Raw genomic sequence first — 15,779 nt, 5'->3', positions numbered from 1 at the left:
TACACATGCTGTAGGAAGGAAGTCGCATGGGTAGAGGAAGTGTGAGGTCTTCTTGCCTTGGATTCTGTAAAGGAAGGACGCAAACTAGGACGCTTCCTACAGCAGTCAAGTTAGGCCCTGGCTTCTGCCAGGTCCTCAGTCCAAGTTGTGGTCTAGAGGTGGAGGAGAGCACATGTCTCTAGACACAGTTTTCCCTCAAACAACCTATGCACACTATGCAGTGTTAAGTCACTAGTACTAGAGAGGACAAGTCAGGGATCATCTCAACCCACGCTGTGGACATCGTAACACAGTGCACAACAGTATCCACAAGAAGTAAAGGAACTGATTTGGATAGAGCAAAGTTGCTAGAAGCCTATGCACTCTATCTCGCAGCGTGGGTATAATCAGAGAACTCTTACCACTCTGCTCATCCCAGGTAACAAGGTTTGGGGCTTGTGTCACCCTCTAGGATGGGTCACCCGACACCGGTGGGCAATAGGTGGTGCAAAGACCAAGGAGTTAAAACACGGGCACAAGTATTCTCTCTATTTTCAAGTATTCTACTTTTTCTACCTGTAAAGTTCCGGCAGAGCACAGTACTACTTGGGTTAAGACTCTCCCAACATCCTCCTCTCTACTCTTCTGAACCTCTTCTATCTCTCAGCATACAACCCAGCCAGTACGGCTGTGTCACCTTTTCACTCTCGGTACAGATCTAGACTCTAAAGTGTAAAGCAACGTATCAAGGCGAAAGTGTATTATATGTTCTCTGTATCGAGTATCTTTACCAAGCACACAGTAATCACTATTTCCTTGGGTCATTTCCCCTTTCTGTGGGTGGCAGTGCCAATAGTCCGGGTGGGTCACTACTCCACTCCGGACCACTGTGATAATTGCCCAAGGGACCCAAAACCGCCCAGCAGGTTATTGTACACAGGGGAAAGGGTAAGGCACATAGATGTTGCACAGCTGTAGGAACTAAAGGGTTATTGTTTTGCTTATGTACCACATGGATCTGTACACCAATGAGAGTTCTTTCTTCTTCTAACCTATGATCTCTCTCTTTGTATCTTACACACGCACTCCTCGCCACTCAAATAAAAGCAGATGTGCCAGCATACCTGTGTGCCCAACCGGCACTGGCGTCACGACAACATAACACCTGGCTGAGCTGTGCCTCTACTGAGTGTCATCTACTGAGGTTCGCTATGGGTAACATAATTGGTTGGGGGCCCACTGAAATTCACTCGCCCCCCCTAGGCTGAACCCCTAGCTACGCCCCTGTATGTGGTCCTTTGCTCCTATCACCTGTCCCCACTTAACTTGTGACCTAATTACTAGATTTTCCTGTTTCATCTGTCCTAAAATTCTATAAAGTTTCCCTATTTTACCTTTTGCGCGTCCTTTAATCTCCAATAACTGCGTGATCCAACAAGAATTTTCAACCAACAATCTCTCCTTATTTTCAATCCCCTGTTTTGCCATTTTGATCTGTTGGTATCTCAGTCGACAAATGTCACTATCTACTATCTCCTTTATTTCTCCGTACTCTTTTATCCTACCTTCCCTACAAAACTGGGACACTTTCACCAACCGCCTTGAAGTCCAGTACCCCAAATCCTGAACTTTTCCTACTTCTGGGAAATCACTAGTCCGCAGCAGTGGAGTGTGTTCCAGTGCCCCTGTAATCTTTGCTAAGTTTCTCACCTCCTTCCACACTCTCACTACTAACCCTCTCAAGCTGTTTTTTGAGTATACAGTCTTTAATTCCCCCTCTAATACCTCAAAAATATCCTCTGTCACTCCCCTCTTTTCTGTGAACCAGTTTTGCAGGGAATCCACCATCTTCCACTTTTTTAACCACGCCAAGTATGAAGCTAAGTAGTACCCAAACAAATAAGGTACATCCAACCCACCACCCTTCTCAGGAAGGGTCAGTATATCCAACTTTAACCTTACTCTTTTCCGATTCCAGATAAGCTCATTTAATACTCGTTCCACTTTTTTAAATATGTTTTTGTTAATCCAAACTGGAGAGTTGGAGAGGACATACAACAATTGGGGAAGCCAAATCATTTTGACTAACCCTATTTTATCTGACCTAGATAGAGGCATCCTATTCCATACCTGCGCTTGAACTTTCATTTTATTTAACTTAGGAATTATGTTTAATTCGGCATATTTTTGGGGATTAGAAGATATCTGTGTGCCTAAATAGCTGACTTCTGCTAATTAATACATAGTCCAGAGAAAGCTCCAAATCTCTGTATCTCCCCCATTACCTCATTCAATCCAATCTCTGTATGTGCCAAAAACAACAACAAGTAGTCAGCATACAGAGCAATTTTGTCACCTCTCCCCCGCTCCCCGAACCCCACAATTCTATCATTTGCTCTGATTTTCCTAGCCAAGGGTTTGATTGCCAAAGCAAAAAGAAGGGGGGAGAGGGGACAACCCTGCCTAGAGCCTCGTTCCAGTCTAAAATACTCTGAATAGTCTCCATTGACAGTAACATGTGCCCTCGGTTTCAAATAAATTATTCTCAACCACTTCAAAAAAACTTCCCCAAAACCACATTTTTCTAAAAGGGCCCACAAGTACCGCCACTCCACACTGTCGAACGCCTTCACTGCGTCCAATGACAGTATGGAGTGGCGGGACTCCCCCCGGGCAACCTGGATATTAGCATGAAGCCTCAAAACATTGTCTTGCGTTGTCCTTCCGGGAATAAACCCACTCTGATCTCTATTAATTAGGGAATCTATTACCTTACTTAACCTATTTGCAAGGATCCTTGACAAGATCTTTATGTCAGTGTTGATTCGAGAAATCGGTCTATACGAATCCGGGGACAACGGGTCTTTCCCCTCTTTCGGAATCAATATAATGTTAGCATCATACATAGAATCGGGGAGTTCGGCCCTCCCGTATGAATCTGTCAACACCAGTGACAGCTGATCTGCCATAACATGCTCATACTGTCTATAGATTTCTATGGGAAGTCCATCAGGACCCGAAGCCTTCTCTGCCGCCATTGTTTTTATTACCTGTACTAATTCTTCCTTACTTATTGGGCTATCCAATGCCTCTCTCTGGTCAGGCAGAAGCACAGGTAATTTCAAACAGTCCAGGTATTCCTCTAATTCCCTAAGTTCAAAATGCACCCTTGAGCTATACAAATCTTTATAGTATTCTTTAAATATATTAAGGATCTCATCAGACCCTCTAACGATCTCCCTATATGCATTCCTTAATTCAAAGACAGTTTTTTGAGAGTTATTTCGTTTGATCATAGAGGCCAAAAATTTCCCAGGTTTCCCACCCTGCGTATAAGATTTTAATCCCCAAAATTGTATTTGATTTTGCGACTTCTCAAATAAATAGTTCTTCAGGTCCTCTAATTTTCTGCTCCAGACATTTTTATGTGCTGTTAATTTCGTTTCCTGGTATTGTTCTTCTGCTATTTTTACCGCGAGTTTTAAACTGGTTTCTTCCTCCCTGAATCTTTTCTTCTGCCTCATAATATCTCTAAACAATAACCCTCTTAAATAGGCCTTAGCTGTGTCCCAAATAACTCCCAAACTTGTAGAACCTACATTAAGCAAAAAGAATACTTCCAGGTCCATTAAGATCTTATCATTAGATTCTATTAGTTTTAACCAATATGGATTACATCTAAATTCCCTTTTCCCCACATACGTATTTGTTTTTAATTCTAGTTTCACCGGAACATGGTCAGATACACTTCTACCTTCATGAGTTACATCCTTTATCTGTAACATTCCTGCATGAGTACCAGATCTATCCTAGAGAAGACTTGATGTGTCAGGTTATAGCAAGTATATTCCCTCTTCTCAGGGTATAAGTGCCGCCAAGCGTCAAGCCACCTCAGTTCTTCCATTACTTTTGCTAAAGGCGTACTCCCCTCTCTTCTCCCCCTACCAGTGGCACGCCACCTGTCTTTCTCCTCATCAATGACACAGTTTAGATCCCCCATTATATACATGTTTAGCCACAAATTGTGCAAGTTTTATAGTCACCTCCAAAGAGAAGGGTGGTGCTACATATAAGAAAGCAAGCATAACTCTATTCTTTTCTAAATCACAAACTAAAAAAATATACCTTCCCTCTGGATCGATGCAGGTATCTACATTCACATACTTATCCCTTGGTGAACCAAAACACTTACCCCCCCTAGCATATGAAGAATAGGTTGAGTGATAGCTAAAAGCCACCCAGCGACGGTCCAGTAGATTTATCTTTTCCTTAACTAGGTGAGTTTCCACTAAGCAGACTATGGCTGGGAGATGTCTTCCTACTTCCCGCATTACTGCATATCTCTTCAGCCTATCGCCCAAACCTCTTACATTCCATGTAACTATATTAACCATGTACCAGGGGGAAGGTAAATAATACAGTGCCCCAAAAAAAGTGACTTTAACAGATTCTTTTTCTAATCTGTTTCTATTTTGTAATTGTGAATTTGTTTCCTTTTTTTGTACATTATTATGGTGGCTGCCATCTTGCCTGAACTGTATTTAAAGATATGCATTTGAATATGTCATAAGCACACATGCAGTATAATCTGGATAGGCCCCTATTTAATTCTATGGGAATGCTTTCTAGGCATGCTCTGTGACCTCTGCAGAGGTCATGTAAAAGGAATGAGGAGGAGCTGTGACAATTACCTATTGTTAATGGCTTGGTCCTGTTTTATCCATACACTGGGGTCACCTTTCACTGTAATTCTGATCATACAGAGGAGACTACTAAAAAGTAATCTCTAAAAAAAAAAGTGTACAATTACACAATACATACACTTCATGACTTTAGGGATGTACTCGATCCATTGTCGAATAGTTGAATCTCCCATCAGATATATCATTTTGCCAGCCAAACAGGTCGTAATATTGGAAAATGGTTCAAAAGTTGATAAGTTACAGTATAGAGGAAACCACTGGTTGTTCAGGAAATATCCACTAGGGAACGGGGGGTCCATCCCAGTTTGGCACGTTGTTGACACTTTCTTTGGGTGGTCTGAGAAATGAATGTACCAGAATTAGGAAAAAGAATTGTATTATCTCCTAAATCTAAACTGACATGTATTAATGGATCAGTAGTCTTTACCAGTAGTTCATAGTTTTTTTCATTGGAGAGAAAAAGGTAAGTTCCTGCCAGACGTCTCTGCTGAGGATAAATGGTTTGGGCAGTTGAAATTGGAGAAAAGTCTGTCTATCTGTCACCTCCTCAGGAACTGTCCAGAGCAGGAGCAAACCTCCCCTGATCTGGACAGTTCCAGATACAGACAGAGGTGGCAGTAGGGAGCACTGAGTTAGTCTGGAAAGAACAATACAGAATCATTGGGGGATACAGTAGCTGATAAATACTGGAAGGCTGTTTTTTTATGTATTAATTTGTATAATTCTCCCATCCATTGTTTTTAGAATGATTATTTTTTCTCCAGAATACCCCTATAAAGACTCATTTAAGAAATTTGGGCGATAAAGAATTTACATGACCAGGACCGTCCACCCTGTGCAGAATTTGCTTTCAGTAACCCCGCCCTCAGATGTGTCAGAATCAGCAGGACATGAGACTGTAATTTATACAGGGAGCATGCTCATATACTGTGTAGGAAGTGCTGGGGCCTCAACAACAAACATTTGCTACTGCACAGCTCCAAATACTGCCATGCAGTGCAGCGCCAAACCAGTACCGAAGTACAGAAATAAATACTTCTCTACTGGAAATAAACAAAAATCACAGTGCAGCAATATATACTTCTCCACAAGGGATACACCAGAACCACAGTGCGACAATACTGTTCCACCTGTAGTAAATAACACCAGAGTGCAGCAATGATTTCAGCTCCAACTGTAATGACCCATCACTGCAGTGCACAATAACTACTACTGCTCTACTTGTAGTAAACCAATGCTGCAGTGCAGAAATAACTACTGCTCCACCTGTAGTAAACTAGCAGAATGACATATTGCTCCCACATGCAGTAACCCCCGTCTCTAATTATACTGCCCCCTAGGTAAAGGAGATCATGGTCATGTGACCATGCTCATAAAATCATTGCAGGTCCTTTACATTTGGTGAGTACAGAGCCTACACTCATAATGCAGAGCTGATATCTGTACTGACAGGGACCTGCTCTATTTTATAATATAATAATGCTTTTATTTACATAGCGCACACAGATTCCGAAGCACTTTACATAGTTTTGCCAATTATTTCTCCCAGTCCCCAATAAGCCTCAATCTAGATTCACATATCTGTATGTTTTGGGTGTGAGAAGAAACCCACGCAAACATGGAGAGAACATACAAACTCTTTGCAGATGTTGCCCTTGGTGGGATTTGAACTCAGGACCCCAGTGCTACAACAAGGCTACAGTGCTAACCACTGAGCCACTGTGCTATTTAACTATAAGCGTCTCAGTAGACATGCTTGTAGTTAAATTTTGATTGGTGTTGTGATACCCACCCCTAAGTCCGTCCATGAATATGCCCACATAGCTATCAATATTAAAAAAAAACAAACAAAAAAAACCTCACTTACTTGAACACTCCACAACATTAACGCTTTCAATTTGTTTTGAAATCTCTACAGCGTAATTGGACCTATAATAGAAAGAATAACATGTAAGAGAGTATTTTAGCCCCACAGTATATGTGGTCAAAAAACCCACTAGATTTGGGCAAATTTGGGCAAACTTTTTTGGGGGAAATTTTAAATTATTCTAATTTGTTCAGAATAATTTGCCCATCTGTACTCAGGATCAGTATTGCTAAAAGGGGTGGGTTTTTATTACTTTCTTATATGCCATAGCATTTACTGATGGGAATATCGCTTTTACGTGCACTTTTCCGTTATGAGCCTGTTCAGTATGTTATTGCGCTGTATTTCTGCCATATGCAGCACTATGTTAACAGTTTTGCAATATCACTCTCACTCTTTGAAACTTGCAGAGTATATTCTCATTTTCAGGTTTCATTTTTAAGCCAACACCATAACCAGACCATAAAGGAATGGAGGAAAGAAATACCATATAGTGATGGCGGAAGGAGACTGTGTATGTGACATCTCCGGCACAAGTTAACGCCTTAATGCCTATCTACAGGAAGGGAAGGCAATGGGGTGCACAGTATAAGTCCCAGAATATGGAGAATAAGAACCACCACTATGCCTTAAGGGGATTTGCCACCATAGACACCTATTCAAACGAATCCAACATGCCCAACTCATCTGTCGGTAAGATATGGGCAGCCTTGCACCATAGATAGCCATAGGCGGTAGGCTTGGCTGACTTTAGTATAATATGTACCTTAAAGGGCCCTATTATAGAGAGCGATAATCGGCCGAATTGGCTTGACTCATTGGCTGATCATTTCTTTAGGCCCAGACCTAGAAATCACTGGCCACTATTACAGTACATGTAGAAATGTGCAGCTGACGATTGCCCAAACAGTTAATACTTCACCTATTCATGCTCCTGAAGTATTTACTGTTTGAGCAAGGTCTGCACAGACATCACTAATGATGTCCGTGCAGCCCTTGCTAATGAAATTATCGGGCCTTGTAATATTCCCAGTAAACGAGCGCCGATCTAACAAATCTGTGTTCGTTTACAGTATTGATTAGGCCTTCATTGGCCCGTCAAATAGGACCCTTAGAAGTGATTAGTGGACCCATGGAAATTTGGGTTCATCAGGTTTGGCCAAACTTAAAAAAAAAAGTTTAATGCCCTGGATCCACACCCAAACCAATTGAAGTCAATGGGAACCTGAATTTTTGGTTAAAAAATGGCTGTAAAATGGGTTTAGGAGAGGCTGTGGTGGTGTTGGGGGATCCGTGTCTAGAGACTGAGCACACCAATGCCAGCTCAGAGAAGTTCCTTTTCATGGCATTTCTTCTGGCAAAGTGCTGACAACAAGATACGGGTGCTTTGCATGTTGTGCCACCAGAAAGGGGAAGAGGGCTTAAAAGGGAAGTACCGTATTTTTCGCTTTATAGGACGCACCTTTTGATAAGACGCACCCCTGATTTTAGGGGGGAAAAATAGAAAAAAAAATATTTTGCTCATTGTCACAGTTTGGAGATAGCGGCAGAGTGATCGGTGCCAATCACCCCATATAGTGCCCCACATAGTAGCCAATGCCCCCATATAGTGCCCCACATAGTAGCCAATGCCCCCATACAGTGCCCCCATATAGTAGCCAATGCCCCCATACAGTGCCCCCATATAATAGCCAATGCCCCCATACAGTGCCCCCATATAGTAGCCAGTGCCCCCATATAGTAGCCAATGCCCCCATACAAAGCCCCCCATGGTAGCCAATACCCCCATACAGTGCCCCTATATAGTAGCCAATGCCCCCATACAATGCCCCCCATAGTAGCCAATCCCCCCTGCGACCAGAAAAACAACAAATATGCTACTCACCTGTCCGCCGGCCCCAGCAGCTCCTCTCCCGACACTCCGGTCTCCCGTCATCCTCCGACACAGGCAGCGGGGGACAGAGAGACTGCCGCTGCAGAACACTTCCGGGACACAGGCAGCTTCTCTGTACCCCGCTGCCTGTGCCTGGAGGATGACGGGAGGCCGGAGTGTCGGGAGAGGAGCTGCTGGGGCCGGCGGACAGGTGAGTAGGACAGCGATCCCCTCCGCCCGCCCAGCCGGCCCCCTCCATCGCCGCTTAGCTGATCTGGAGCCCAGGAAAGTGCTGCTCATTGCACTTTTCCGGGCTTCTGATCGGCTCAGCTCAGCAGGGATAGAAGGGGCGGGCTGGGCCGGCGGAGGGGATCAATACAGGGGGCGGGCGGGACGGCTTCCTTGCGGTGCTCAGCACTGCTTGGGAGCCGTCTTCGCCTTATAGGACGCACTTAGTTTTTCCTCCCGCTTTGGGAGGAAAAAAAGTGCGTCTTATAAAGCGAAAAATACGGTAAATAGGGAGTAACAACAGCAATAAACATAGGTAACAACTGGGGCATGGATAATTATAACCATTGGGGTAGGGAGAGGTCTTAACATATTAACACAAAAAATAAACTAAACTAATGGAAGTTTTAAAAGTTCAAACAAAAATGAAAATGAAAAAAAGAATGTGGCCCTTATGTGACAGTATCAGCAACACCATCAACCAATAAGCATCCCCACACCCTCCAAGGTAAGTGTTTAGATTTCCACCCTCCAAACATCACCGTGATTTTATATTCTTGTTCAACTTTAAGCTATGTTCACACTACGTATATTTCAGTCAGTATTGCAACCAAAACCAGGAGTGGATTAAAAACACAGAAAGGATCTGTTCACACAATGTTGAAATGGAGTGGATGGCAGCCATATAACAGTAAATAACGGCCATTATTTCAATATAACAGCCGTTGTTCTAAAATAACAGCAAATATTTGCCATTAAATGGCGGCCATCCACTCAATTTCAACATTGTGTGAACAGATCCTTTCTGTGTTTTTAATCCCCTCCTGGTTTTGGTTGCAATACTGACTGAAATATACATATACTGACTGAAATATACGTAGTGTGAACCCAGCCTAAAACTTTACTTGTTATTTTTGCCTACGCGCTCTCTAACTCTCTGAAGGGTGAAGCATTTTGACGCTGGTGCTACCACCACCCAGGATTGTTGGACATCAATCGTTGCCTTCTGTTGCCTCCTCCTACTCTATTTCCTCCTCATCCTTTCTGTGTAGCTAATGCACCACTAACTCCAGCACTGACAAGGATGAGCAACAGCAGGCTGTTCTCGAACTCATCTTTCTGGGGGTCAAGCTACACACCTTGACAGATCTGCGGACGGGTATGGAACAGCAAACAGATGGTTGCTGTGGCTCAACCTCAAGCCAGGCAAGGTGGTATGTGATAACAGTCAAAATTTCATACCAGCAATGGGCCGAGACGGTTTGACACACATCCACGGGTGCATTTGCAGAACCTGGTGGTTCACAGTTTCATGGCATATGACACAACTGCTGGAAAAAGTGCCTGCCGTGGGTGCATATTGCTGCAAACTCGCATTGTGAAATCCGCTGCAAATCCGGTACGTGTGAAGGCACCCTTAAGGTTTAGATGAGTATGTCTCCTGGTACAGAGCGATGTACCACGGGTCTTCCCCATTAAACCTTTGGGTTACTAAACTGGACAACTAGTCATATCTTGCCCTTTATGCCTTAGAGGTGATGGTCGGCCCTGCGGAAAGATTGCTGTCTGAACGGGTGTTTCACATGTCAAGGAGTGTCATCACAGACAAGAGGACCGCCCATCAATAGCCAACATGGACAAGCAACATTCAAAAGAACCAGGTGTGCATCACACAAGTTTCGTCTGTACCACTGGCTGATTGAGGACACAACATACAGATGTACAGCATTGGCCACCTCCTACTCCACCTCTACCTTCAACGCCACATCCAACTCCTCCTCCTTCACTTCTACCTCTGCCTCTTGTTTAAAAAAAATATATATATATATATTTTTCTTTATTTATACGTTTAATGTATTTGTCTATGATATTATTTTATTTATTTACACAACATAGTTGTCAGTAACCAACTCATCTATCTATCTATTCCAGACTATCTGTCCCTACCTACAGCAACAACCTCTCCCTGCACAAATAAGCAGCAGAATGGCAGCAGGACACGTGACCACCATTATTATACAACTGGGTCACATGTCCCACCCGTTTAATCGTAGCCAGGCCTACACTAGGCTTGGCTGTGATTGCTAGGCAACACCACAGCAAAAAAAGTTTGCTGAGTAAAGGTAGCTCTGCAGTATAAACTATGAACCTGATCACAGACAGTCTTGCGATGTCCGTGATCAGGTCCATGTAGCCGAACATGTGGATTCTGGCACAGACCCAAATTTTGCGGTCTGTGTTTAGTCTTCACTAACCTTAAAGGGAACATTTATCTGGTGTATCTGCGTAACTGGGGCCAGATGCGAATACATTTATTCGAACACACTTTTTAAGTGAATACATTTTCACATCAGGCCCCTTTACACCCGTCACGCCAGAGGAGCAGTGAAGGCGGAATGATGTGTGCAGCCTCTCCGAGCAGAGGATTTATGTAGAGGCATTGTGTCTTTACATAAATCCGAGAAGCCTTGGCACTGCAGGGACATTTTTAAACCCGCTGTATTCAATAAATATCCCCTTAAGTGTCTATGGTGCACACACTAGAAATACATGGGCTGACTGGAGGGTTTTCCTAGTAATCCAGTGGGCCATTGTGATAGTACGGAACATGTAGAGCACTGTCATGTTAATGCCAATCCCAGACACTGCTGGAAAGATGGAAAAGGTTGAAAATCTCACCATAATGAAGATCTATGTACATGCTAGGGCAAGCAAATGTTCAAGTAAAAGTCTAAAATACATTTTATTATTATTATTATTTAAATACATTATTGTAATAAAGCTGAAACAAGTATTTACCTTGTAAAAAGACTCTTCTGAGCACTGGTGAAATACGTGTATGGTTTATTTTGACTCTTGAGAGATATGAAAGCTTGACAGGCCACACCAGAAGGTTTCATACAGTAGAAATAGTCTCCATATCTTTTATCCCCATATTCACATTTCTCTCCTTTCGTATCTAAGGACAATCCACATTCGGTGTAAACCTCTTTACTATTGTTGAGGAATGATCCAGTGTATGCAATATAGTTGTACCCATTGTTCCTTGACTTCCATAAAGCAGAGACCCCCTCGCTGGGATGCATCAGGAGGATGGATATCTTCACTTGACCTTCCCAAAATAGAGTAAAATACACATTATAGGTCCCATTGTTAAAATCCTCTATTTTTCCAGAAACTCCAGCTCCAAGGTTTGAGGAAAAAATCCGAGCTTTTAAGAAATCTCTTCCGTAAGTCTTCTTTTTACCCAAGTAGTTATACATCTGAACTTGAACTGTTATGGTGTCTCCAATACAGTACGTAGGCTTATAGTCTACGATGGTCGCTGTGCTATTTATGGCACTGGTTGTTTCATTTAATGCTGTGAAGTTCACGTTTGGCATGGTACGATTTATTCGAGTCATCAGGGCACTTATTTGATCATCTATTCCCCCTCGTCCTTGCAGTAAGGTTTCAGCATGTCCGCGAGGAGAGAAAATGCTATAGTGATTTGGAAGGATTTTAATGTTGTTGGGCTGAAATGAGCAATATTTCATCTGTTACACAAGTATAAATCTTGCTGACACAGTGTGATCTCTAATCTCAATGAAGAACCTACCTTAATATGAACGATGTAGCTAAACAAGGTGATGAGAAGTATTGCAAGACCCAAAATTATCTTAAATTGTATTTTGTCAGATATGGACATTCTATTGGTTTTCCTAGAATAGAAGAAGTCACATCAATTCCTACATAGTCCAGACACAGAGACATGACAAAAGGATGATTAATGATCCGAGTGATCAGCCGGACCAATCACTAGAAAGAGCAGGGAGTGAAGCACACATCTGAGCACTTCTCTCTCCTCTGTATGGGCAGAAAACTAAGATGGTCCCATGGAATTACTGTAATGACCGATCAGGTATAAGAGCAGAGACACAGACAAGTGAGCCCTGAACTGAACCAATCCCATGTCCCTGCCTACTTACTACAGTCTGTCCTAATTGACAGCGGGTAACTTGGAGACATTCCCTACACTGAATAGGTGAAACACAAGACAAAACTAAACAAAGAAACACAATAAAGAAATATCAGCAATACAGGTCGTACACTGTCAGGTAGCAGAGGTACTGAGTCACAAAGCCAAAGCGAGATTAGAAGACAAGCCGGAGATCAGGGCAGGCAGCAAGCAAGGAAGGTCCAGAAACAAGCCAAAATGTCAGAAACAGAGGAGCTGCGGTACTGTGTGTTAATACAACACAATATCCAGCAATAACTGCAGACACAGAGGGTGTAATATGAGAAACCAGGGGTCTGGTTCAGGACAAGATGTTCAACCACAAACACCTGAGAGCACACACACACTGGAAGCAAACCTGCCTGTCACAAAATGCAAAGCAAACCAAAGTTAACTCTGTCATTGCCAGAGAACACAACAGAGGAAACCTAAGCAGAGAGATAGACCAGTGTACACAGGGCTGGTCTTAGACAAACTGTGGCCCTGGGCAAAACGAAAGTAGGGCCCCTAAAATGAATATGTACATCCAGCAGGTATTGTGCATAGTATCCCCAGGCGCAAGTTTTTGTGCAAAATTTATTTTTTAAATTACACATATTAAATTAAGTTTGCCTGCCTCACACAATTTTTTACTCAAAAGGCGAAAAAACGATATTTGCTCATTCCTGTGCAATCAAGTGAGTGCATGCAACGCATTAACACAATGACCCTTAATTACTAGGGATGAGAGAACCGGCTGAGGTTACGGGTTCGTATGAACCTGAACTATCGGCTTTTGATTCCCGCTGTCTGCCCGCTCCGTGGAGAGGGTGGATACAGCCTGAGGACCGCCTAGAAAACTGGGATACAGCCTATGGCTATGGCTGTATCCCAGTTTTTTAGGCGGTCCTCAAGGTTGTATCCACCCTCTCCACGGAGCGGGCAGACAGCGGGAATCAAAAGCCGAGAGTTCAGGTTCATACGAACCCGAACCTTGGCCGGTTCGCTCATCCCTAATAATTACCCCCCATGTATTGATGGATAGATAGATATATAGATAGATAGATGCTCTTACACATATATAAACATAATATACAGTACACAGTATGCACATAAAACATCCATAGAACAATACAGCTAGATAACATTGCACATACATAGCACATCCCACATAGCGCTGCACAGTGTACACAGCATACTTATCCAGCTGGGTGCAGTCTACAAGGGGTTAAATCAGCAAGCTGATGTAAGGTGGCTGAGGTCCCGCTGTCTCACCTGTGTGCATAGGTTTGCACAATATTGTCCCTCCCTTCTTCCTGTCGCTCCGACTGCTGCTGATAACTTTAGCAGGAAGCTGCAGAGCCTCATATGCACATGAGGAGAAAGGAAGTGGGTCGGATGTTTCTTAAGGTGGCACTGGCGGCACACACTGTTGCTGCTCAGTGCTGAGTGTAGTTAACCTCTGCATCAATCAGCTTCAGCCAGTTTACTTTTACTATAGTGTCGTCTTCATACAACCACCACGCTACTGGCAATCTTTACTTCTACTTTCTGTATTCTCCAACAGCAAAGAACCTCTAAAACAATAGGTCCAATGGAGGGCAACTGTGTGTATTTTATAGGGGGGGGGGGGGTTACAAATAACCTATTAAACATTATTATTAATCTTCTGATGTCCTGCATATGCAAAGATTTCTTATAGATGGAGCATGGATCCTGAGAAAAATTTAATCTGATGCAATTCTACACTATGGTTATGTTTACACTATGTTTAACAGCGTCCGTTGCATAGCAACAGATGCTGTAACACTGCCGGCTGCCGGGCTGTATTCAGGACATTCCTGCAGCCGATAATTCTGTATCAGCTGCAGGAACGTTCTTTTTTTGCTATTGATTCGCGGGCACTGTGGGGTGTGTCCACAAATCCATTAGCCATCTACTTCAATGTAAAGTGCAGCCGCTGCCGCACATTACATTGTGCGAACAGCTATTATTTACTGACTCTGAACAGCGTCCAGTAATAATAGTAAATTAAACAGGTACATTATTTTAACGCCTATTCTAAAAAACGGGCGTTAAGATAACGCTGTGTGAGCACAACGGGCAGTATTGCATTAACTTCAATGCAATGCCGCCTCTGCAGTAAAGAACGGACGCTGATTCCATTGAAAAGAACCATGTGTGAACTTAGCCTATAATATATTTTCAGTCCTCCCTATTTACTACCTCTTGCCAAAAACATTCTTCTCTGCAGCCTATTGTGTTATACTGTATATGCTAGAGCATGCATCTCTGTTATTTGTCCATTGCATGGTGGTATTATTGGTAATATTGGCCATATTGTATTGGGTTTTGTATACTAAAAGTATAGTAATAATATGCATGGGGATAAATACTTGTTCCTTGTGGTGTTATTTGGTATATGTATAACTATTATTTAGAGCGATGATTTCTTGGTGGGCCTAAGGTACCGAAGTAAAATGCTATTAAATTATCAGATTTTTATACTTACTGCCATTGGCTCAAACCTGTTCAAAGGTAAATTTGTACTTTAAAGGGGTTATCCAGCGTTACAAAAACATGGTCACTTCCTTTCAGAGACAACACAACTCTTGTCTCCAGTTCAGGTGCGGTTTGCAATTAAGCTCCCATTCACTTCAATGGAACTGAGCAGCAAAACCCTACCCAAGCTGGAGACAAGTAGTGCTGGATAACCCCTTTAAAGGGCTATTTCCATCGCAACTTCTTATGCCAAGCTGGTATGTGGGGATCTTACCAATGAGGCCCTTATTGATCACAAGAAAAGGAACCACCTTTTATTCGTTCTCTGTGGGGTCACCAAACACTGGGAAATGTTTACCAGTCCAATAGAGAATGAATACGACAGTGGCTGCATGTGGTGCACTCCGTTTATTCTGGGGACAATTGTCTCCCCATTATCACGATTAGTTGTAGACCCAGCAGCTGAATCCCTACTAGAGATGAGCGAATCTACAGTAGGAACGAAGCAAGGTACTTTATTCCGATGTGTATTCTGCTCATCAGGCTGTGAGCTTTAAAGTCTGCTCTTCTCCCTGCCACTCCTCCCCAGGTGCTGGGAAAAGATGGATCCAGTCTTGGGAAAGTGAGAGAAGTTTCTGACAACTGGATCCA

General features: G+C 43.0%; 1 protein-coding gene across 3 annotated transcripts in view; it reads right to left on the bottom strand.

The window, feature by feature from the left end:
- Window positions 1-15,779, bottom strand: part of LOC138772265 (NXPE family member 4-like) — a 97,499-nt gene that overhangs the window by 16,996 nt on the left and 64,724 nt on the right. For all 3 annotated transcript variants that reach the window (XM_069952549.1, XM_069952551.1, XM_069952550.1), the window contains 3 exons: window positions 12,249-12,351; window positions 11,450-12,165; window positions 6,550-6,611 (listed from right to left, as the gene is read on the bottom strand). In XM_069952549.1, coding sequence (XP_069808650.1) covers window positions 6,550-6,611; window positions 11,450-12,165; window positions 12,249-12,338 — 868 coding nt within the window. In that variant the 5' untranslated portion in view covers window positions 12,339-12,351. The remainder of the gene's footprint in view (window positions 1-6,549; window positions 6,612-11,449; window positions 12,166-12,248; window positions 12,352-15,779) is intronic.

Source organism: Dendropsophus ebraccatus, chromosome 14 (assembly GCF_027789765.1).
Source record: "Dendropsophus ebraccatus isolate aDenEbr1 chromosome 14, aDenEbr1.pat, whole genome shotgun sequence".
Lineage (NCBI taxonomy): Eukaryota > Metazoa > Chordata > Amphibia > Anura > Hylidae > Dendropsophus > Dendropsophus ebraccatus.
The sequence above is the reverse complement of the archived record's forward strand: the minus strand, read 5'-3'. Positions and strand labels throughout refer to the sequence as shown.